General features: G+C 42.2%; 1 protein-coding gene across 5 annotated transcripts in view; it reads right to left on the reverse strand.

The window, feature by feature from the left end:
- Window positions 1-2,524: 2,524 nt before the first annotated feature.
- The window catches only part of Kcnip1 (potassium voltage-gated channel interacting protein 1), a 375,589-nt gene continuing 352,677 nt past the window's right edge, over window positions 2,525-25,436 (reverse strand). For 3 of the 5 annotated variants that reach the window (XM_021211446.2, XM_021211445.2, XM_029546282.1), the window contains 7 exons: window positions 20,326-20,450; window positions 19,299-19,368; window positions 17,962-18,032; window positions 17,098-17,205; window positions 8,591-8,695; window positions 7,019-7,081; window positions 2,525-4,276 (listed from right to left, as the gene is read on the reverse strand). In XM_021211446.2, coding sequence (XP_021067105.1) covers window positions 4,229-4,276; window positions 7,019-7,081; window positions 8,591-8,695; window positions 17,098-17,205; window positions 17,962-18,032; window positions 19,299-19,368; window positions 20,326-20,450 — 590 coding nt within the window. In that variant the 3' untranslated portion in view covers window positions 2,525-4,228. The remainder of the gene's footprint in view (window positions 4,277-7,018; window positions 7,082-8,590; window positions 8,696-17,097; window positions 17,206-17,961; window positions 18,033-19,298; window positions 19,369-20,325; window positions 20,451-25,436) is intronic. The other 2 variants (XM_021211447.2, XM_029546281.1) reach the window with 2 other exon arrangements.

Raw genomic sequence — 25,436 nt, forward strand, 5'->3', positions numbered from 1 at the left:
CAAAATACTTGAGCCCACTTCCTTGTCCAAGCCCCAAAATCTTGCCTGAAGCCTAGTTCTTCTGTTCCACACTAAGACTAAAATTCTTGCCTTACCTTACTTCTCTATTGCAGCCTGAAGTTAGATTCTTGCTGAAACTTACTTCCTTATTATGCCCTAAGGTCAGATTCCTGCCTGAGCTTACTTCCTCGTCATGGCCAAAGAAGCCCACTTCTTTGTCCTATGCCAATGTCAGACTCCTGCCAAGCGGTACACCAAAAGGCTTTCCACAACTCACTGAGATTCTTTTTCAGGTGATCCTAGATTGTATTTCACTGACAGTTAAAACTAACCATTACACGTGGCATATGACAAGATCACAGAAGATCCAAGTAAACTTCCTAAAGCAATGAAGAAGGAAGTTATTGGTATTTGTTGACGCATGTCTCCCAAAACACGATAAAGCTGCATGTAGCTTCAGATGAAGCCAGAGGTAGCAACATCAAGATCAACTCCTCACAGAGTGTAGTGACTCATTCTGCATGTGGGAGGCAGAGGCAGGTGGATCTCTGTAAGTTTGAGGCCAGACTGGACTACATAGCAAGTTCTAGGCTAGCCAGAGGACGCAGTGAGATCCTATCTCAAATATAAAACAAACAAACAGTCTATTTCTCTTCATCTCTCTGCCTTTATATCTGGAACATATGTTGACCTTGCAAATAATAAAATAGCTAAGTGTGGATTTTGTATTATACATTGTCCTGCAGAAAAATGAGCAACTCCATTGCATTATTGTGCTCAAAAGCCTTAACACTGCTGGCATTGAAACTGGTTCCTGTTTTCAGTCTATTCCTAAGCCAATCCATGCAGCCAGCGGTATGGGAGGTAACAGTTGGTTGGTCTGGCATACTTCCATGTGTTTCATCCATAGAACTGGAGTGAAGTCATCTCTCCAGCATTTTATGGGTCTTCAAAGTCCCACTCAGTGGGCTTGGCTGCCATCAGAGTATCTTCAACTCCAAGTTTTAGACTAGCGTACAGAGCTTGTTTTGATCTGCTGCTGATCCTCGTTTTGATGTGGAAGGACCTCTCACTTGAGCTTCTCCAAGAAATCATATGGCTGTCTTAATACTGATTCTTGGCTTTATTTCCCGTAGAGAAAGAGTGATTTGGTTAGGACCCATGGACTTTTTATGGCTGTTTTTACTCGTAGCTTTCATGGCAGCTGCTTTCCAACTCCTTCTGGTGTTTGTGTGTCACTAAAGCTAAGACTGAGCTGCAGCTTCTCCCAGAAATAAAACTGCTATGGATATTGTAGGTTGGCTAAGCCTACTTCCAGCTATGTTAGCAGATACCTCAGTGTTTCTGGGGACCATCTTTTCATCTCCAAAACAGCTTCCTAGGACAACAGAGCTGTTTGTTAAGGAGCTTGTGATGGCACACTTTCTGTTACTGTAACAAAATCTTGAAGGCTTCTTATAGCAAAGAGGATTTTTAGGTTACAGTTTTGAAGGTTGCAAGTACGAAGTTGGATGCCCCTTTGGTTCACTTTCTAAAGTGAGCCTCCAATGGCAGATGGCATTGTGACCGGAAAGATCACATAGTGAGACATAGCAAGACAAAGTAAGACAAAGATCACATAGCAAGAAGTCAGAATAAAGGGGAGCAAACAAGTTTGCTCTTTTATAACAAACCAGTCTTGAGAACTAACGAAGGTTCTATGAGAAGTACCTAAATTCCTTCCAAGGACAGCACAACTAGTGCCTAGTTGTCTTGTAGCATTTCTGCATCTTAAATGCTCTAACACCATCCCATACTTCAGTAACAAGACCACAGTCCCAGCATAGGATTTTTTGGTGTGTGTTGGGGTACATTCAGGAGATGTCCAAGCCATAGCAAGACTTTAAATATATGCAGAGCGAATTTCTTAGCTGGAGGTAACATCAAGCTGTCTACTCTTCAGAGACATCATTTACTCCTTGTATAAAGTATCCAGCTTCACCTCCATCGTGACACACCCTTATTATCCTCATTGAGAGTAATTTTGTTATTTGTTTCCTCCCACTAGAGTATGAGGCTCATGAAAGCAGGACACATATCCATCTGGCTGATTGTAGGTCACTACTGTGGGAAACTGAGGGCGGTGTTGTTGAGGATGCTAGGAGACAGAGACCTCCAAGATCCCTAACTGAGAGGGGAAGGATATGGGGTACTAATCCATTACTTCCCAAGATACTCTGATGACCTACACAGTCCACCCTGCTCTGCCCACAAGCAGAGCGGGACTTTTGTGACCAGAATAAATCTGTGCCAGCAACCCCTCCACCAAAGACTTGGCACTTGCAGCTGGTAGCAGCTGGACCCACTGCACAGGGATGGTGAGTGCTGAAGGGATGGGTATATGGATAAGGTAGCCACAGCATCTACTCCACAGTTGACTGGCAAATGGCGATCATTTTGGGTGATTCAGGACGGCAAGCTTGAGACAGGGCCAGTGTACTTGGTGTCACAACATGTCACCAAGCCTGGACAGCCTCGTCCTTTCATCTGATTATTAATCTGAAGGATGTTTTAAATCTTCCCATTCTAATATTTTGTCTGAATGTCCTGAGGGGCTCAAGGCTCATTTTGGCTTCTTACTGTGGTCTGGCTAAAATAGGGATAAAGGTAATAGCCCTTCCTTTCTCCTAGAGTCAGGCTTCTCAACCTTAGGTGCACACTGGTGTTACTTAGAGAGCTATAAAGTAGCCTGAACCTCAGGGTCCCACCAACAGAGAAAAACTAGAATACCGCATCTCTCTTAACTGACAACAAGTGATTGAGATTTTTGGGAAGTGTTCTCAGGTTTTTGGATCATGTGGAATTTTCTTAAATAGTGGGGTGCTACATGGAGGAGGTCCACTCACCCCTCTGAGCTTCAGGGTCCTCATAAGTCAAACCAAGAATCTATCTTCTGGAATGTTCTACTATGAGCATGAAATAAGAGAATGTTTATAAAACTTGTAAAACAGCCCTGGACAGATAATAGCACTTCCATAAACCTTTTCAAGGAAGCTCTTGTTAGAGCATTTTTTAATGTGTAAGGAAATATTTAATGTGATAACACTGGTAAAACTAAAATACATGACATTGGACCCAAGTAATCGTTTTATGGTTATAAGATGGAACTACTTGATCAATCTTTGGACTGCATCATCAGCAGTGAGGACTGGTCCTTTTCAGCTCTAGTTGTGCAATATGAGGCTCTGGGATTTTTTTTATTGGAGTCTTGGGAGGAGCAATCCTGTTAGAAAAGAGGTGTTGTCTGGAAGTAGCATTTGCACATGGTCACAGTATTTGAATTGCATGCTAATGAAGATGGTTTATGGGTGAAGGCACATGGCCCCATAGTACTAGTAACCCGAGGCCAAATGGGTGGACTAACCACCCCTTGTCACAACTTGCCTCTCCTGAGCCACGGAGTCATAGAAAAAGTAATTGAGAGTGTACGAAATAGTTCTGTTTATTGATTAGAACAGGGTATAAAAGTACGGCGTTTCACAGGCATTCTGGACCTTCTGGGAGGGACATGCAGTGCTGGGCTTGAGTGGGGGATGGAGAGGAGGGATAGACCACTGGACAGTGGTTTCCCTTCTGGGTATGTTAAGAGACTTGCTCTATGACCACAGGTGCTAGTGTGGGAGAATCATTAGTCCCTACCTCTGAAAAAAAAATGACATGGGCAATTTGCATCATCTGATATCACCATGCTTAATAATTCAGTCCTATTCTACATGTTTTGGTGCTGCCTCTCCCAATATTCTCATGGTAAGCTCTAATTGTTCTGTAGAATGCTCTTTCTTCCCACCAGAGGACTAGAAGCAGGCACATTGGCTTGGGAGGCCATCGGAGGATGGTGCACATTTGGCTCAGATTCATCAGAGTCTGCCTGACTTGGAGGCAGTGAGTTGGGGATATGTATAAGCATAAAACTGTGCACTATTGACTAAGCTCAAGCAGTGGGGCCTTCCACGGGGCAGCAGCATGAAGAGATGGGCATGCTTCCAAAACAAACTTGGATCTCCGCTCGTCCCTCAGAGACAGAGCCACATGGTGCCAGGTTTTGTAGAAAGTCTTCAGCAGAGAATTCTTCCAAAGTGTAAAAGGTATTTCTGTCCCAAGAATTGGTGTGTAAAATTGGAACGAGGGCAGATCAGGGCATTAAGGTGTTTGTCAGTGTCTCTGAGTGCAGAATGGCCAGTGTCCTCAGTTACATGACATTTTGGAACAGCTGTAGAGATCTCATGATGTTGTCATCCTGGGGAGAGAGGAGTGGGAGAGAAGATGGTTAGAGCCAGAGCTCGGCAACTTGAGCAAATCTCAAGAGTGAGCTTCCTATGCCAAAGCAAGTCTGCTGCAGCATTGCAAACTTGTTTTTCTTTAAGATGCTCCATCAATGAGTTGCATGGCCTGATTTTCCACATCTGTGTGGATTGGTCGCAGTTTTTCCTGTTCATTTGATTACTGTGATAAATTACACTGAGACTAATTCTTGGATATTAAGCCAACCTTGCAATTTCCCATGCCAGGGCTATGATAGCCTTTTCCCACCCTAGGGGTACAATAGCCTGATCAATCAAGCTGAGAAAGTTCTCTTTTACTCACTATTCTTTGAGATTAGTATTGTTTCTCCCTCACACATTTGGAAGAATGCACTACAGTAGATATTTAAGCCTGTCATTTTCTCTTCAAAGCCTTTGAAACATAGGGCTACTTAAATTTTTGCTTTCTCCATGTATTCGTTTTAATAAGCTGTGTTTTTAAGGGAATTTGTACATCTTAACATGAATTGCTAATTTTTTTTTTTTTTTTGGTTTTTTTGAGACAGGGTTTCTCTGTGTAGCCCTGGCTGTCCTGGAACTCACTTTGTAGACCAGTCTGGCCTCGAACTCAGAAATCCGCCTGCCTCTGCCTCCCGAATGCTGGGATTAAAGGTGTGCGGCACCACACCCGGCTTGAATTGCTAAATTTATTGAAGAATAATTATCTTTTAATATTGGTAAAACTGATACTAGATATTATTATTTTTACTTCTGATATCAGCAATTTGAGGACTTAATTTTTTTCTCTTTTTACTCTGTCTTGGTAAGCACATATCAATTTTATTAATCTTCCTCCAAGAAATCTCTTGACTTTGCTCATATTAGCTCTTGTCTGTGTTTTATATTTTCTATCATATACTCTTTAAAGTTTATTTGAGTCAGGGTTTCTTTGTGTAGCCCTGGCTGTCCTGGAACTCATTCTGTAGACCAGGCTGGCCTTGAACTTGGAGATTTGCCTACCTCTGCCTCCTGAGTGCTGCAATTAAAGGTGTGTACCATCACACATGACTTTCAAAGGTATAAATATTGAAGGCACAAAGTTCTTAAATCTTTAGATACCAAGTACCACACTTCTACATTTTGAATAAAATATAGTGAAAATATGAAAATTTGTTAAAGTGGTATTCAAGGAAATAGACTGTGTGTGTGTGTGTGTATGTGTGTGTGTATGTGTATGGTGTGTGTGTATGTATGTGTATGTGTGTATGTGTGTGTGTGTATGGTGTGTGTGTGTATGTGTGTGTGTGTCCCACTGAGTTTAAGGTTAACAAAGCAGACTTTTGATAGAGAAAACCAAGAGAGACAATGTTCACTGTGAGGATCCCAGTCTTTGTAAGTTCTGGAGTTGGGCAGCTTGGGCTCAAGCCCAGGCCTCTTACTTCCTTCCTGCCTGTGTTACTTATCCTTGCTGTACCTCAGTTTCCCCATATAAGAAGTAGGGTTGAGTTTAATATTCACTTATTGTGAGATGGTGAATAAAGAAACAGCTTTGGAAGGAGTAGCTGGGGAAGGTGACCTGAAAACCTCTCTCACCTGGAGAGCCAAGAAAGAATGCTTCCGTTGGGTGTGATGTGGGACATTAGCATGCCAGTTTAAAAATCCAGCTCTGTCACTCATCGCAGCATTAACCACACCTCTTAGCACAGTAGTGCCTCAGTTTTCTCTTACTGAAATGGGCACAACAGACATGGCTGCTATAGTGACTAAATATTAAAATCTTTCTCACTCCACTGCTTACTCAATTTTATTATCAACATGCTTCCTTCTGGCTGCCTAGGAATGAACTTGGGATCCTCAGACTACCCAAAGATCTTTCAGGCTGAGCTGGGGCACTCTAGGACAGTGGCAAAAGTTAGTTTAAAAAGGTCAGGATGGAACCTGTCCTAATTGTTAAGTAGCTGGAACACCATCGCGTGGGACATCTGCCTGGAAGATTTTCCTGTGGATGAAGCTCTGTGCGCTAATACTTTTACTCCCAGACCTTGCAGGTTTTCGGGGAGCTTAGACCACTTTTGTGGAATGAGATGGAGCACAAACCTTGTAAGTTGATGAGTAGATTTCCAGTTCGGTGCTTGGCAGGGCACCAGTGCCAGTTTGTTCATGAGACAGCCTAAATATGGTCCAAGAACAGCAGTGTCTCCCAAGGGGAGTACACAGGGCAAGCCTGGCCTTGGACCTTGGCAGACCCTGCCTGTATTTTAGCAGAAGCTTCAAGGGGTCTGGTTTGCATAAGCAAATTCTAGCTGCCTTGGTCCTGGGCATTTGAATTATGACAATTTTTAGACTCTTCTACAGTATCTGTGATTATAGTTTGAAAACACACGTTTGGGGGAACTTCAGGCAGTTTTATGCACACTGGATTGAGAATCTTGCTGAAGGTCTTTCAGCTGTTCCTCTGTACCTGAGGAACAGGTACAGAGGAAGCAAATAGGGCTGGCCCACCTATTCAGCCAGTCTATTTCATAACAACTTTCTGGGTCTTTACATCTCCCAAACCTGCGCTTCTGCTATCTATCTGCTTAGCCCTGTGCTGAGCAGGCCAGGCCAAGGCATGGAGATTCTAGACTTCTGAGTCCAGGGGTTGTAGGTGTGTGCAGATTTCAGATCCTCCCCTCTATAGTCTCAACCCCCCCAGATTCCCTTCCCTGGAACGATCGCGTCCCAAGATCTCTCCTTACCTCCTGACAGGATTCAAGAAATTCATCTAATGTTACAATGCCATCTTTATTTTTATCCATTTTCTGAAAGACACAATAGAGATGTCTTTAAAGAACCTGGTATTTCACATTTCTATGAATTTTCTCTGTGGTAACCCCAGAATTAGGACGGTCTTTTGCTAGTCAGTGGATTACTGGTTATAGTATTATGGTCCTCACGGGCTTCCTTCTATCAAAAGATTGGTCTCAACACTTACATCATTGCTACATTATTATTATGCTGACATCCCAACAGTAATAGTCTGTTTCTGTTATTATAACAAAATAACTGAGGCTAGGTGCTGTAAAAAGAAAGGAGGTTTATTTATCTTATTGTTCTATAGCAGTGGTTCGCAATCTTCCTAATGCTGCAACCCTTTAGTGCAGTTCCTCATGCTGGTGACCCCCAACCATAAAGTTATTTTTGTTGCTATTAATTTTGTTACTGTTATAAATCATAATCTAAATACTTTGGCAATAGAGGTTTGCCAAACACACAGGTTGATAACCACTGTTGTCTCCAAGAACACAACACCAGTTTCTCTCTAGTGAGGGCCTCGTGGGGGAATGGCATCTTCATAGTGGACACATGTGAAAGAAGTCACATAATGAAACAGGAAGCCAGAGAATGTGGACGGGCCAGACTTGCTCATTCAACCCAGGCTCACAGCAATGACAGTACTAATAGCCCTGAGGCACTGCTCCCCAGGACCAGTCACCTCCCCTCGGATCCAGGTCACTGAGGATTCCATGACTTTAAACATTGCCACACTGCGGAGCAGGCTTCATACACCCAAGCCATTTCCAAACTGTAACACACGTCTTTACACACATTCTGCTGGCCGTTATCTGGCAGAAAGAACACTGGGAACAACAGGTTCTGGTTCATCTCTGTGCAGGTTTTCTGTGCAAACTTTCAGAATCCCAGAGAGATCTCTTTTATCCGAGCTGCGGATTTGGAGGCTTGGGTTGGAGTGCTCTCTGACGTTCTTTGGTATGCTCTATTGCTAGACTTTTGTCTCGTTTTGTTTTCAGATTAAGTGCAGCTACGAGGGTGCCACTCGTGCATGCAGTCATCAACAGCATCCACCTGTCCTTTACTAGATCAAGGCTGAGCTCTCCCACTTAAGGATCTTGCAGTCGCCGTGCGTGGCGGCACACGCCTTTAATCCCAGCACTTGGGAGGCAGAGGCAGGTGGATTTCTGAGTTCGAGGCCAGCCTGGTCTACAGAGTGAGTTCCAGGACAGCCAGGGCTACACAGAGAAACCCTGTCTCGAAAAACCAAACCAAACCAAACAAAATGATCTTGCAGTCTGGCTTTACCCCGGTTTCCAATTATATTCCCCTTTGCAGGCCAGACAAACTTGCTTAATAAGTACACAGATGCAATAGATAGAGTCTTCTCTTTCCACTCAGCCCCTGAAAAGATTTTTATGAAAATTACCACAGTAGTTAATGACGATGCACTCCCATTCTCTTCTGTGACACTGACCTGCTTCTCAGGAGCACCTCCTGGCCAATCAGGATAAGGCCGTGCACAGGCGCATACATACCTGGAAGAAGACATCCACGTGCTGCCTGGGAGTGTCCTCCTTGAGCACAGGATAGGTGTATTTCCCCATCATGTCGTAGATGGCTTTGACTATGCCCATCATCTCCTGGAAGGGGACATGGAGGTACATAGTGTTGGGACCGTGAGATCATATCTTCTTGGGTGACAGAATTTGGGATTTGATTAGGGTTCCTCTAGCTAAACAGAGGGGTTATGAGGACCCTTTGAAGCAGAAGAGTGGGAGTTAAGGGACAAGACGAAACTCCCTCCCCAAGAGAAAGTGGGGACCACTTCAGACATCTTGGGCAGGCTGCCTCTTCTTGCTTTGCCCTCAGGGGGGATGGCATTGGATTCCCCATTTGCAGACTGAGACAATGAAGCATTCCTCTGACTTAGAGGTAAATGAATGTTTTAGGCTAGCCTTAAAAACACCCTCATAGTTTCTATTGACATTTTTAGTTAAGAAAAAAAGTAGCCAACGCAAGGAGTACCCACAGGGCATTGGGGCTTTCTCGGAAGCTGTAATTAATAAGTTTAGACTTACAGAAAACTTACTGTAGCTGTCTTGTTACTGGTGGTTACTTGAGGAAAGCGTTGTCTGTCAGCTCTCTGATTTGTCTGTCAACACAGCTTGACAGCAAACAGATCACTATGCTCTTTACTTAATGCAAAATCTATATTCTTTTTAAAAAGTTAATGTTTTTTTAACACAGATTTAAAAATCATATCAGATTCTGTTTGATGTTCCAAATTAGGAGAAGGGGACAACAGCCAATATCTACAGGGCACTTGAGGCTTTCTTTAAGTAGATTATTAATAATTGTAGATGTACTAGAATACCTCTTTAAACAAGAGGTGCCTTCTCTTCATTTTTCTATGTACTTAGTTCTTTGGACTTGTGGATATCTACTATATTTTGTTGGTGGTGATCCAATAATATCATGGTTTATTTTGTTGATTAAATCATTGTAGTTTTGACTATTAAAACTCCTTTTAGCTGACGTCTGTAGCTGTTTGACCTTCCCCAACCAGGTTTCAGGTTCATTTTCTTTTTCTTTCTTTCTTTCTTTCTTTCTTTCTTTCTTTCTTTCTTTCTTTCTTTCTTTCTTTCTTTCTTTCTTTCTTTCTTTCATTTTTTGGTATAGCAAGGTATGTTTTATTAAGCTGTTCACCTGTATGACATATTAGCAAAAGGTCAGGTGCAGTCTCTAATAGTGGCCTTTGATTCAAGGGTCAGGGTGTTGGGGAAGACTGTCCAGCTGCAGGGCCAATCAAGGTCTTTCCAGATGTGCAGAGCATTGCTCTTGGTCTCTGTTTATGTACTTTCCAGTGGAGGCCATGGGGTTCTTAGGGCTGTGTCTGGTTATCTTGGGTGATGTCACTGGGTTCTGGTTATCAGGTGCAGCTCTGGGTGTAGTGGAGTTCCTAACTAAGCTATTTTTACGGGGTTTCAGGTTCATTTTCTATTTTTCCTTTCCCGATCCCAAGACAAACAGCTCTCTAAGAAGACCGGCCTTTTTTTTTTTTTTTTTTTTTTTTTAATTGGAGAAAGATGTTTAGAAAGAAGGGTCTGTATGTCATCGAGGGTCATTTCTTCAATATGCTCCCAACACATAGACACAGAACTAGGCAATGGGCTTGTATTCAGATATTCGTTTCAAGAGATGGTACTTTACTAGTTTTTCACACCCATGTGGCCATTAAGCAAGTTTCTGTTTGAAACTGTTTTATCCAAGGATGGAAAAATAATTTTGAATGCTGGGGATCCTCACGGTCTGCAGATTTGACGAGAACGTTCCAGCACGACAGCGAGGAAGCGGTCTTAGGAGACTACTTACTCACACTAACACACCCTCCACTAACTCTGCCATCTAACCATGTCTGGTAGACATGAATGGGGATAATTTGCTCTACTTTGCCCATTATGAAAAGGGAATCATTAGTAAGATTATTCAGTGATGTGATGGAAAAATGTACTGAACCAAGGCTGAAGACCAGGAGGCACAAATCCCAACTGAGGCTCCTTTCTGTAGACGTTTTGTAAAGCAGTAGCTGGATATTTTAATTTAGAATATCATACATGAAGCATGACTCTAAGAACTTAGCTGTCTATAAAATTGATGGAATGCTATAATAGTACTTTACAACATAATTTTTTTGTTTTTGTTTCAATTTGTTTTGTTTTGTTTGAGACAGGGTTTCTCGGTGTAGCTCTGGCTGTCCTGGAACTTGCTCTGTAGCAGGTCGGCCTCAAGCTTACAGATCCACCTCCTTTGCCTCCTGAGTGCTGGGATTAAAGGCATACACCACCACCACCCAGCTATAAAGTGATTTAAACACATGAAATCATATACACTTGTTAATTGTCTGTGATTTTAAGTGGTTATCCTCTATTTAATGAGTTTTGAAATCTGGGCTGGGAAGATGGCTCAGTAGTCAAGACTATGTTCTGTTCTTACAGGGTTCTGTACCCAGTACCATGCTGGGTAACTCATAGCTGCCTGTAAGGGATCTGGTACCCTTTTCTGGACTTTGAGGGGTCTGTGTAAATCCACCCCCTTATATAACCATATACAATTAAAATAAAAATTTAGAAATTTAGAGTCTTTGTGATTCCACTGTTGATCTACTAGCTTTGGTTTCTTGTGAGTGTTTAATATCCACAGTAACCACTTCTCACTGCGTTTCCACAACTTCTTTGCAAATCCAATCTGTTCATTGTGTTTAATTGTAATTTGATTGTGAGAACTCTTTATGTACTTTGGAGATGTATAAATTTGTTTATAAGGCATCCGAAAGTATGCACCATGTATTAGATCTTCTTCCGAGGAAACCCAAAGGCAAGTGAAGCAGATGTGAGTGCTTTCTTAGCTAGTGTCCACAAGGAAGCACCATCGCTTGCAGATGTTTGAATAGCACTGTCACCTGATTTTCAGCTTTGGCCATGCCATTTTGTTGAGGTGAAGATTTTAAAAATATTTAGAATGATGTCACCATTTCTTTTCTTTGTGTTTTAATTTTATACTTTTCCCTTTCTAAATTTAGTTGTGACAGCTACTTTTCCTTTTTGGGGGGGAGGGGGGGAGACAAAGACTTTATCTCATCTTTCAGATTACTGTGCATCATGAAAGGAAGCCGGGACAGGAACTCAAGGCAAGAGCCTGGAGGCAGGAACTGAACCAGAGAACATGTAGAAATGCTGCTTCCTGGCTCGATTGCTGTAATCCTAGGTTTATTTATTTATTTATTTATTTGTTTATTTATTGTAGTTAGAACTCACCTGTGTATCTGTGATTAACTTACACCGATGACATTCAGAACATTTATTCATTTGCTGCTAAAATAGTCTAGCAAACCAGCTTCCTTGGAGTCATCTGTTTCTTTATTCACATCTGTTTGAGCTGTTCCTTGGGCTCCCTCTATTATGAATGGAATCACTAACTGGTTCTCAGCTTCCTCTTCAGTTATCCCAACCTACCTGAGCCCCTTGCCTCCTCACACAGCATACTATTGCATAGTTCCAGTTTCAACCTTTTGAAAATTATCTTTCCTATTTTCAACTGGTGATTTGTCCAATTTTCCCTCTAAAAACAATTTTTTTTTTGGTTACAAACAACTAAATTTGAAATCAGTTAGAAACAAATAGCTATTTTTTTTTTAGAGTATCTTAGTTACAACATTCTAAGCACTCATAACTGAGATATGGGCCACCCAGTTTCTTTCTCTTTATGTTAGTCACCGGACATGATCTTTAGTTCTAATTGTCTAAGTAGTTTCTCTTGTCTTTTCTCCGCTAAGTATAGAATCACACCATTGCCTCTCACTGTAATCCCAGTATTAAGGAGGCTGAGGCAGGAGGATCACCATATATTCAAGGCCAGCCTGGACTATGTAGTGTGTTCCAGTCAACTTGAGCTACAGTATGAGACCTCTTTGCAAACAAATAAATAAGTAGAGAGGAGAAAATCTTGTCATTAATGAAGACCGCCCTAGCTTCCCAGATGTGTGCTGCTGTCCCACAGTGTCTCAGAAGCAGTTTGAAGCACTGGCAGAGGGTGCGGGTCAATAGCAAGCACTCTGGTCTTCATCTCTGCTGTAGCCGAGGGTCTCTGAGACATCACTAAGATGTGAAAAGCTATGTAGAGGGCACATTCTATTATGCTCAAGATGAATTTTATTACCACTTTATTAGGAGTTTAAAAACTGACAAGGATATAGGTAAACTTGATGGAATTATGACTTTATAATTAAATGGCTTGTTCTTTTTATGTATGGATGTGATTTTTTTTTTTTTTTTTTTTTTTTTGGTTTTTTTGAGACAGGGTTTCTCTGTGTAGCCCTGGCTGTCCTGGAACTCACTCTGTAGACCAGGCTGGCCTCAAACTCAGAAATCCGCCTGCCTCTGCCTCCCAAGTGCTGGGATTAAAGGTGTGTGCCACCACCACCTGGCGAATTATTTAATAGATATGCTATGCTATTGAAGTCTGCAAGAAACCTGCTCCTTACCATGTGTGCTCCTTTAACTAGAGAGCTAAATCTAATTTCCTGGAATTTCATTTAGAATTTGTGACACATATTTTAAGTGAGACTGGATTCTTGTTTTCTTTCATAAACTTTGCCAAAGTTTAACTTTTTTTATTCAACACACTCTGAGCACATTCTATCATCTAGGTATTCCCATGTTACAATGAGATCTCCCTTTAAAAAATAGGGCGTATTAGAGTATGGTTTGATTATAGCAAACTTACGTATTTTAAGTCTCCTGCTTGATAAACTTTGGTAAATGTGTACACCTGTGCCACCTCCTGGATTATTCTTATCACCTGAAGAAACTTCTACACCGTCTGTCAACCTCTGGCACGAAGCACTGCTGATGACATATCAGTAACTAAAGATGTTTTCATTTTCTAGAATTTGATGTGAATCCAATGTACTGCATGGGGTCTGAGGCCGTCTATATCCCGTGTGTGTGACGGCAGCAGAGCCCATTGCCATTATTGCCTGTGGCAGTGATTTCTTTCTTTCTGTTTCCGAGCACCCCGTGGATGCATAGACAGCTGTTTATCATCATCCTCTTGAAAGATATTTAGGTTGCTTGCAATTTGGGAGCTATTTAGATAAAGGAACTATGCAAGTCTCATGTAGGTATTTATGAATTTACATATTTTCATTTATTTTAGGTAAATGTGTAGAGGTAGGATTTCTGGGCTATACATTAGTTGGATGTTAACTTTATTTAAGATGCTAAAATATTTCCTAAGCAGCAAGGGTTGCACTGTTTCCCATGAGCAGTGTGTAAGAGCGTCTAACTATTCCTCAGCCTGTCTACACTTGGAATTGTTGGCCTTTTGATCATGCAGTACATGCATAACTATTGTTTATTATAGTTTTAAAAGTTTGTACTTCCTTGAACACCATACATATGGAACCATTTTTCCTGGGTCTAATGTCCACTTACTAATATCTTCTGAAGTATCAATTTCACTTAAAAATCTATTTAAAGATTTTGTTGTATTATTATTGCTTTAAAAAAACATTAATTTATTTTGTGTGTTGGGACATGGATGCCACAGTACATGGGTGTAGGCCAAAGGTCAGGAGCCAGGGGTCAATGTTTTCCTACCAGAGTGTGGGTTCCAGGGATTGAACTCAGGTTGTCAGGTTGGCCGCATTTATTTGCCTTTACCTACTGAGCCATATTGGTGGCCCCTTATTACCTACTTTCAATGGACTTGTTTATCTTCTTACAAAATTATGAACATTTCTTATGTATTTGGACCTCAGTCTCTTNACATATAATAATAATTTACAAGCCTTTTCCCCAATCCATGACTCTCATTTCCATTTTCTTTCTTTTTTTTTTAAATGTTTTTCTTTTTCCTTTTTAAAAAAAGATTTATTTTATGTATATGANTACACTGTCGCTCTCTTCAGACACACCAGAAGAGGGCATTGGATCTCATTACAAATGGTTGTGAGCCACCATGCAGTTGTTGGGAATTGAACTCAGGACCTCTGGGAGAGCATCAGTGCTCTTACCTGCTGAGCCATCTCTCCAGCCCTCATTTCTCTTTGCTTAATGAGATTTTTTGATAATAGAAAATTGTAACTTAGATGAAGAAAAACATCAGATTTTCCTCCATGACCTCTTCTTACTTGCCCTAAGATATTCTTTCCTACTCTGAACTTGTGAGGATGTTTCTTCTATGTATTCTTTACCACAATGGCTTTTGCTCTTGAGTTTATGTGTATATCCGCTTCATGTTAATATTTGCTTTTGGCATGAAGTAAAGGTGAAGATACATGTTGACTTTCAGATGGATGCAGAGTCGACTCAGAACCATTTGCTCAAGACATTGTTTTATTCTCTTTGGTTCCAGTTATCTTTTTTGAGATGACAATATGGACAAGTCTATTTATGGAAGAAGATCAAATCTAGGGTCTTACACTTGCTAGGCAACTGCTGTGCAGCTGAGCCACAGGTCCAGGCCCGCTTTGGACCATCCATCTTGATCTGGTAAGCTGTGTGCTTACGACAACCCCAAGTCTCCTGAGCAGTCATCTCTGCACGTCCATGTTCCTCTTGGGATGAGGTAGCTTCAGGCCTCCACCTTGTTCATCTTTGTTGTTGTGGCTCTTGCATTTATATCTACATTTTAGATCAGTTTATCAGTTTCTATAAAGGGTCTGTTGAGTATTTTGGTTGAGACTACACTGAATATACAATCTGATTTTTTTGAGAATCTCCATTTTAACATTGTTGGGTAGTCACACAGACAATTATGGCTCATCTGGTTACTTAGGTCTTAATTTTCATCAACATTTTGTGGTTTTGTATGTATAAGTCTTAAGTTGATTTTGTTGAATTTATAAAAAAATTTGTGCATAAAACAAAACTTATTTTGTTCATAAGTAGAATTATTTTAAACATAGTACACACACATGTACACATACTTATTGCTTTTTTTAAAAAAAGAATTTATATCTGGCTACCTTAATAAATAAGTTCATGATTCTTTCTAGTAGTTTCTTTGGTATTCCTTTGCAGATTCTTTGAGATGTCTATGAATTGTTTTCTAGGAATTCAAGCTTATTACAGATAAAACTTTATTTTTTCTTACCTCAGTTTCCCTGTTTCATTCTTGGCCTTGGGGGAAAATTATGGAATATTCACTGTTAAGCAGATATTAGCTGTAGAATTCTTAAAAATAGTTGTCAGATACTAGGCCAAGAAAAGGATCTTCTAGTCTTCATTTGTTAAAAAGTTTACCATGAATAGGCAATGATTTTATCAAGTGCTTTTTCTGCATTTATTGAGTCAATATAGTTTTTCTTTTTGTTGTGTAAATATAGTGAATGATGTGGATGTTTGAGTGTTAAATCAACCATGCATTCCTGGAATAAACTTTGCTCCATTGCGCTATTCTGTATTTTTTAATGTATTGCTAGATTCAGTTTGCTAACGTTTTGATAGGCTTTTTGCATCTGTTGTCGTGAGAAATAATGGTAGTTGTCTTCTCCATTAGACCATTTTTATTTCAAGTTTCAGAATCGGGGTATTGTTGGATTTACAAAAAAACATTGGACAGTTCCTTGCACCTCAGCTTTGTAGGTCTTTGTTAGAAGTCACCAGAAAATCATTTGAGGAGCTCCAACTTTTCTGTTTTTTTTTTTTTTTTTTAATGTGAATTGTATTTCTCTTAGTGACAGGGAGCAACTCACATTTTCCTGCTGTCTTTGGATCACTGTTAGTAGTTAGTGTTTCCTGAAAACTCTGCTCCACCCCAGCTCCCCGGAGGTGAGTGGACTCTCTACCCAGTCTTTCACCATCTGAACCCGACAACCTTCCAGGCTTCTTTTCTTCCATACCTTCCTAGCTTGCAGCCACCAGCAACCCTCTCTGTTTGGAGGGCATGTGGAACCCCATCTTCCTTGAAAACCTCTCTAGTGGCTGTTTCTTCTTCCTGGGATACTTTTCCTGACTTTGGGGGCACCTTTCCCTTGGTATGGCAATACTGAATTAGACAGCCCTTTGCTGACTCTTACCAAAACATTCACCTGTCATTGTATATCTACCTGTGACTGTACATCTACCCGTGACTGTAATCTACCTGTCACTGTACATCTACCTGTCACTGTACATCTACCTGTCACTGTACATCTACCTGTCACTGTACATTTTGCTGTGATTGTCCTTCCCACTCCACTGCCCCATGACAGTCAGACGTGGGCTGATTGCTCCCCATTTTGTCTCCAGCATCCAAGAAGTGGGATGGATTCTCAATCTTCATTGAACGCCTGTATCTGGATGAATAGGGAACATGGCTGTGTGGGCTTCATAGAACGCCTGAGTCTGGATGAATAGGGAACATGGTTGTGGGGCTTCTTCACTTTGCTAGGGATGGACACACTTTCACTTAGACAATGTTTTCAGGGTCTGAGGTTACTTTTGATTCCAGAACTTCCACTGTGTGTTCATCTCATGTCCCCTGCTCTCAGCTCACTTACCGCTTTGTTTATGTAGCCGTCTTTATTGATGTCATACAAATTAAACGTCCACCTTAGTTTTTCATGGACTGTCCCTCTCAGTAAAATCGACAGAGCAGTCACAAAGTCCTAAGAAGTGGAGAAGGAGGGCCTCCGTTAATCACCACGTGGTTGGAGAGAAGCCTGGCCTCCAGGCTGGATAATGGCGCTTTTCCAAAATGGCACCGCCCACACTCTCCTGTTAGGCAGATGGAAATGGCCAGTCTCAGCCTGGCCCAGTCCTATCTTCCATTTCCTATACCTACACTGTCACAGTTTCTGATGCCCACTAAGGACGACTTAAGCTCTGACTGTGTGGACACCTCTAGGCAGTTAATTCCACCTTCCTTGCTGATCCTAACCCAAGGCTGCAGTGGTTGCTAACATCCGAGGGACTGTACTTTCCAGTGGCTAGGAGCTCAGGGTGAGGAAACACTCTGCCTGTTTCAAGGCCTCCCTGGCCACTTTCTTTCTCTCTCTGATCTTGGAAAAGCCACTCTGTCTCTGCCTCACTTTCTTCTTCTATAAAATGATAATACATAATAATCCGACCATGCCTGGTAAACACTATTATAAAAGTTAAGCAGGTTAATAAATAGGAAATGCTAGGTCCAGAGGTTACCGCTTGGCATACGGAGCACAAGGGAGCTCTCTACCACCCTCAAGCCCAGTGTCTGGACAAGGAAAGTGCCTTCCCTGACTTCAGGTGCTGTTTGTTAAATGAATCAAGTTTCTTGTCTTAACTGAAGACATTTGATAATTAACTCTTTTCATCGGGACCGTCATATTTGGAAGGAGAGGCTATGTGGAACCAGGGAACCCCCAGACTGGACCCACATACTATACCTCGAACTTTACAGAGCCTGTCTGGGTGGTGTCGAAGGCATTGAAGAGGTAATGTGCATACGTGCTGGCATCTGCAAAGTAGAGGGGGAAGCAGGTGAGTGGGGGCGGAGGGAAGGCTCCACAGAGGGCAGATGCCACAGGGGCAGGGGTGGGGCCAGAGAGAGGAGAGAGAGGATGGACTGAGACCCGTCTCAGCCCCTGGAGTTGAGGTGAGAAGTTAGTTGTAGCAAAAGGTTAATAGGTTCTTGTCTCTCTCTCCACTGTGTCCCCTGCCTGTTCCTCTGTAACCTGTTCCTGTGTGTGCGTGTGTGTGTGTGTGTGTGTGTGTGTGTGTGTGACTGAATTGAGATGTCCTGAGCAGGGGTCCTTGCCATGGTATGGCACTTCCTTGTGAGGGAAGACCTGAGCTTGGATCAAAGCTGTTTCCATACAGCTGTGACTATAGACGTCTAACACAACACCTCAGAGCGTCCATTCCACGTCTCTGTAGAGTGGGATGTAGTGAGACCTGACTCTTGAAACTTGTGAAGAAATACATTAATCTGGAGCCTTCTCTGCCACACAGTGGGCTCTGTTTCTGAGGTGTTCATCAACGCCTAGTCAGGCGCCAATCTGTCATGAAGCTACTCCTCAACACTGAGTCCCACACCAGGGAGACACCCGTGTACTGCTGGGAAGACCCAAGAAGGATGTGGGACACTTGAGTTTTTATTTTGTTAGGCCCCGGAAGAGGTGTTCTGCACTGTCCAGGTGACAGCTGTGGAGAAGTGACACAAGAAGGCCACAGGAGGAAGGATACCCGCTGTGTGGAGCTGCTCCTACTTGGACAGATGGTGGGGGTCCGGTGCCCTCATTAACCTGACTTTGTAAATAAGTATAACTTTATGCTGCCCACAATTTATTTTGTTCATGATTTTTATGGTCTGTAGTACTTACTAGTGTTGTTTACGAAATTTCAACTTGCCTTAGCTGTTTAAGGAACCAAGATGACAAAGCTTTTGTCCCATATACTTTTCTATTCCTGGGCTGCCACATTCAAGCTGTGTGATGGAGAGTAAATTGCTTAATGTCTCTGAGACTCCATTGTTCCTTCTGGGTCATGATGCCTGCTTCCTAGAGCTGTTATAGGGCTTTCTGACACTGCAATAGCCATTCTTCTTCTAGAAGAATGCTTGTTTGTCAGAGAGTTTTGTATTTTGTAGTAAGAAAAAAAATCTTGCCATGAATTCTCCTCTGACCACAAAGGATACAGAGATAAAGAACAGAGGGGTTGGGGAAGGGAAGGCCGACCACTGGAGAGGATGCCAGGAGAGTATTTATCAAAGGGTATTACTCACCTCCATGAGGGAAAAACTGAGCGTAGATCTGCTTGAATGTTTCTTCATTGACCACACCACTAGGGCATTCCTGTGGTGAGAGAGAGAGAGAGAGAGAGAGAGAGAGAGAGAGAGAGAGAGAGAGGTGGAGGAAACTGAGCAGGTTCCTCATGCCCTCTCTTGGGCAGAGACTGGCAAACACATGTATACTGGGTATCTTCAGGGGGCCCTTGGAGGTAACCCTATCATGAAAAGCTGGTTTGCAAGTGAGAGGAAGTCATTACTGAATAGGGACTGGGTTGGGAAAGTCTTGGCTTTAGGGCGAGAAAGATCTAGGTTTGGATTTTGGTGAAGTCTGCTCTAAGATTTTTGACTTCTCCAAGGTAGCCTGTGATCTTGAACATACTTACCAGTGGAATGTGGTTAACAGTTTCCTCAATATTATGTGGCACTGAGTCTATGGTAAATGTCAAAATAACAAGTGGAATTTTTTTCTGTTTTCTGGTCCCCTCTCAGCCAAGTGCTGAATTGGGCAACTACCTCCCAGGGCCCTGATCCACCTCAGCTGGCCACTATTACCATGGCCTCTTCAGCATTAGAAAGAAGAATGCCCAATGGTAGCAAATCAGACTCAAGACCAACATAGGCAAGCTGTAGGACAATTGACCAAGCTCTAGCAGGAAGCGACCAGAACAGCTCTTCTGCTCAACTCTATCCAGTGATTTGGGAATATGATTGTGCTCAAAGATGTAAGCTTTAAACCCAAACTCCATCTCCAGGCTGGAGTATGAGATCTTTCAAAGCACCCCAGAAGGCAGCTGGGCTTCCCTGAGGTCATCCCACCCTGTGGCACTTCTCTGCAGTGGGTGAGGTTCCTGTCTGCTGAGGCTTTGTCCTCCTGTAAGCTTACTTTCTCACCAGGCGTGGGTTCATAGCAGTGACCATCCTGAGTCTCTGCACTCTGGGGACCTCCTTGGCATGGGCAAAGCTTAGTCAAGTGGCAAAAATCACAGCAGGCCTCCGAGTGTCTGGGGGGGGGGTGTCTTACGTTTTTGAATCCCCGGTACAAGACTTGCAGTTCTCTCTTGGTGAAGTTCGTCTGAGCCTCAAGTTGCTCCAGTCCCTCAGGTCGGTGGCAAACCATGGTCATCTCTAGCTCATCCTCGATTTTGTCTGGAAGCAGAGGGGATGGTGTCAGAACGTGACCTCCTTGGTCTCTGTTGGACCAGTCTGAGCTGTTCAGAGAGTGATGTTGGGCACTAGGACTTTGGGCTTGGGCTGGGTCACACTGCAGGTAGTCCTGGGCCTTGAGCTCCACTCCCCTGCCCGCTCAGTCTGTTTTACAATCTGTCCACTTTGTTACTCTATAAGTGACAAACAGTAAAGGGAGGGACCATCAGTATCTCAGATAGAGAGCTGAGGGTAGAAGTGTTCAGAACACAGCCACATGAAAACATCTCTTTCAAGTTACCTTCTTTACATAATCAAATTGATGCTCACTAACACTCCTGTCTATGCAGCCACAAGTAACAGAGCAGAACGAGACCTTCCAAATAGTAAAGGGAAGAAATCCTAACTGTTTTCAAAAGGGATAAAATTTCACCATGTGGGCTAGCAAGGGAGATGCCAGGGAGACTTAGTAGGAAGTTCAGATTATATGCTATGTTAAATATGACTTTAAATAATCTGAATACATTTTACATGATATTGTTCTATAATATCTGCTAGGTCTCCGTAAGTACAAGGGAAGTGACTTCACTGTGAGCATCTTTGCATAAAGGTTTCCAGGACATTTGAAAGGCTCTATAAACAGTCATAGAGAGTAGGGTTTCAACCTCCCATGTGTGCTGAAATCGTGTCTAATGGTACACCGTTTGTTTGCAAGCTGCCCGTCAGCTGAATCTACTTATCCTCCTTCAAAGCAGCTCACGGTTCATCCATCAGTGGCACTTCCAGGAGGTTAGCCCCACACAGGGATACGTGAATACTCACTTTCTTTGGGCCCTGCCAGAATACTTTCTGTAAATCTATTCCAGGCAAGGATCGTTTACCATCTACCCTACTCTGCCTGTTGTCACACAGGCATCAGCAAATCTATATATTGAACAACTCCAACTTCCACCTTGTGAAAACCAGGGTGAGCTGAGCAGGCTGCTGGGAACACCGGAACCACACAGCACAATGGCAAGTCAGAGAAGAGGCAGGCTGGGTTTGCCTCACAGAACCAGGTGAGCCGGTGCAGTGACTGGAGGCGTTCTGTAAGTGGGGTTGGGTTCTTTGGACCAGATTTCCTCTGCTATCGTGACACTTAAATCCCAACACAAAACAAATCCATCAAAATTTATATCTTGAGCAGAGTCCCAGTGGTAATGGATGTTACAGTAAAGCCTCAATAATGCGGCAGCCAAGCCTGATTGTGATCTTCTTTGGGTGCTGGGCACCACACATCACCTAATCCTTCTGGCATGGAGGCAGATAATGATTCAATATAAATAAGATACTCTGTTTATGTTACATTGTGCCAAGTGGCCAATTTCCTCACAACTCTTACAAAGCCTTTATTTGTTGTTAGGTTTGTAGGTAATGAGTTAAGTACCAATTACCTAAATGCAGAAGGTTTCTGTGTAGATCAAAGGACCAGTGTCCAGAAAGGAAAGCAAGGAGGGGGGAGGTGCATGCATGTGATGCGGAAAGCTCACAGTGTCACAAGACCTCAAACTCATCCTAAGAAATCAGTTGCTGGTTAGTCTTAACATAAAAATCCATGTGTCTTTAACTGTGTATATTCTGAAGAAAACTCAGAGGGGCTGTAGAGACTTATAATATACCCCACACAGTTTCTCCCAGAATCCACTGGGGGGAATGCCCAGGTAGCCCTAGTAAAGGAAGAAGAATTAGAATATAAATATTTAAATATAAATAAGAAAATGGAAAACTATTTTGGAAAGAGATGATTTGTTTTCTAAGGGCTATACCTGTAAATATTGATCTGACCCAGAAGAAAAAGATGCTTTTATGTGTGTGTGTGTGGGGGGGGGGTATGGTGCTATTTTTCAATCTGTATTCTCCTTATAAGCTAAGGGGATTATAAACTTTCTTTGCAGAAATTTATTTTTTTTTTCAATTTGGAACCAGCATTCACTTCCCATCACCTTGTTTAAAAAGTGCTAATTAGCAAGATACCGTCTATTAAACCCACTTTCTTTAGATGAGGAGTCACTCCTTATTAACTAGTGATAGGCTTGCTATCTGGGAGGCAGGATTGAGTTCCAGGTTAAAGAGATTCAGCAGATTATCTTAGCAGGGGATGTTAAAGTGAAAAAAGAGAGAGACCCTTGAACCACAGGGCAGCAACCTCCTTTCCCCTGGACCACTTCCTCTTCAATCTAGAGGGCATTTCCCTACCTGCCTCCGTCTTCCTTATCTACCAAGATGTCGAATTGTGAATATATCTATAATATATCTACATAAGAGTTAGTCTTATGTAGAGACATTATTTTCATTATACATTTCTATATTTTGAAACAGGTATGTAATTTCTTCATTTGAAGGATAATCTGGTTTGTGTTAAGCAGTATAATATTGATTGAGTCTTTTGTACCATATTTGTTAGCATTTATTTGGTGGCAGAATGTTTGCCTAGGCACTGAATTAATAGGCCTTAGCAACGACTGCTGCTGGTGTGTATTTTTGTAAATGTTATGCACTCTGAAAGGGAAAAACCCCCAAAAGATTTTGTTTTTGTTTTGCCAAGGCCAGTGTTGCTGCCTAAAAACAAAACGTTGATGCTATAAAAAGTTAAAGCATCTTTCTAAACGGCCCCACGGATTGCAGTCTTCACTCAATTCTGTTCTGTTCTGTTTTGTTTGCAAAATGGTAAGGGGGTGTTGGGAGGGGATGGGTGGTTTTTTGATGCAAGTCTGTGAAGGGGAAAATTGTTTTGGTTTGTTTCTACTGACCTGAATGTGTTTAATCTTCACGTGGCATTTTGTTTTGGCTTTATTGATGCACGGATGCTTTTGAACAGTAGAGTGAAATGCTAGACACGTAGAGCTTGCTCTCTTTGTCCTTTCTACATTTCTGTAGTTAACAGAACACTGCAATGTGCCTTGGAGCTTAGTAACTTGTACTAAATTCAATTGATATTAAAAAAAATTAAGAGATTCTGTGGGCTCGGAACTGTCTGTTATTGATGGCCAAGCTCTTGGTTTCCAGCTGTGCCCTTCCCTAATGCTCAGCCTGTGGTCACAGTCACAGTGGGAGAGAGTCCGGTTGTTGAGGCTCAAGATGTAGGGAAGTAGCCACCCGTGGATACCAGGGGCTTAAACCAGCAAGTAAACATGCAACTTATATAACAATCAGTATATGCGTGCATGTATGCAAATGTTTTTGTGAAATCCTTTGAAGGTAAAACTTGAGGAGGCAATGCTGTCTGACTAATGAGATGTCCTTCAGCCTGGACAAACTTGTGCTGCTGTGACCCTCATGAGTCATGGCCTTTCACTGGGAACAGTAATTTAACACAGCCACAGCTTCTGCAGCTTGCTCTCATTTGGGCACTTCTCTCTTTCATACCACCTTGTAGGCTCATTGTTCGGGGCCACTGCAAATATATCTATTTTGGAAGGGCTATATTCACATCTCTCCTGTCCACTCAGGGACTCCCTGGATGTCTCAGGACAGAGCCAGTAGCGGGAGGACATTGCCTACTCCCTGGTTAGACAGAATCAGCAGAATCAGAATTAACACACAGGGGGCTTCCTTACTGTTTTGGTTCTTGTGAGTCTTCGATGCCAAATTTTCCTTGATGTTATTATTTTCATTATTAAAGATAATAATGAACTAATTATTAAGTTGGACTGAGTTTGGATCAAAGCTAACATTAAGGTTAATGCTATGGGAAGTTCTGTTTGATTAACATCAATGAGATTATTTTCTTTTTGTAATTTCTTTTAGAATTGCTTTCATGTTATTCTGTGTATGGTGGAGGTGAGGGGTATGGTGCCCACCCAACTTGATATTTAGAAATCAGTTACCTTTATAGAAAAGGTAATTTCCTAACTACAAGTGACTCGCAGGGTATGGAATGTCTACCACTAAGGGTAGATATGAGCCAGAAAGATAAATTATACAGGATGATACAATATTGTGTATGATTCAGAGTAATTAAAAAAAATTAGCGTTTCGGGTTATTCAGGGTATGGGATGGATGAAAACTTTAGAGCATCTAGAAAAAGATTTTGTATCAAGTCCCCGTTTAGTGCCAGTGAGTTCTGTATCTTTTGAACAGAGTTCATGCATGTATCTTCTGCTGTCATTCTTCCCCAAGCTCTGCCACTAACTCCTTTTGTCTGAGACTTGGGTCACTTAAGCCAACAATGACAAAGCTGGATCTTTAACTCCATCCAGTCCAGGAATGCTCTGTCAGATTCGGCTTCCATCCCCTCGGTGGCTTCACTGGAGCACAGATAGTAAGTTGGTGTGTGGCCAGCCTTGAGGTACTTCTGCTTCTAAGAAGCGTCATGCGTGTGTACAAGTCAGGTCGACAGATTGTGAGCAGTAGGGACCCACAGCTGGGGGTACATGCGCTGAAGTACCTTCTCTGAAGATGGCAAAGTCCATGACCCAAAATTTTGACCATCTCCTTCCTGGCTTAGAATTAAGTTTCTCCAGTGTTTGTGTGTGTGTGTGTGTGTGTGTGTGTGTGTGTGTGCAGAAGCAGAATCTGGGCTGTCTTTTATAAACACACACCCACCCACCCATTTATTGCATTTTGAGGTTACAAAAGTGTGATCCTCTTAGCTTGTATGTAGTCCAAAGAGAGGTTTTGTAAGAAATATATAGAAGCTCCTATTTTATATGAAATAATTAAAATATATTTTAAATTAGTTGCCAATGTTTACAGAAAAGAAATCCACAACCAAGTTTGTATTTCATATTTCTCTTGGAAAATCTTCACCAGGGCATCAGCTGCTAGAGCTGAGCAGGGGCAAGGCACTCTGGGGAGCTAGAGTCAGTAGGGCCCGCTCTCTCTGAGACAGGGTATCTCTGTGTATCCTATCTCTCTGAGACAGTGTATCTCTGTGTATCCTCTCTCTCTGAGACAGTGTATCTCTGTGTATCCTCTCTCTCTCTGAGACAGTGTATCTCTGTGTATCC

Source organism: Mus pahari, chromosome 14 (assembly GCF_900095145.1).
Source record: "Mus pahari chromosome 14, PAHARI_EIJ_v1.1, whole genome shotgun sequence".
Lineage (NCBI taxonomy): Eukaryota > Metazoa > Chordata > Mammalia > Rodentia > Muridae > Mus > Mus pahari.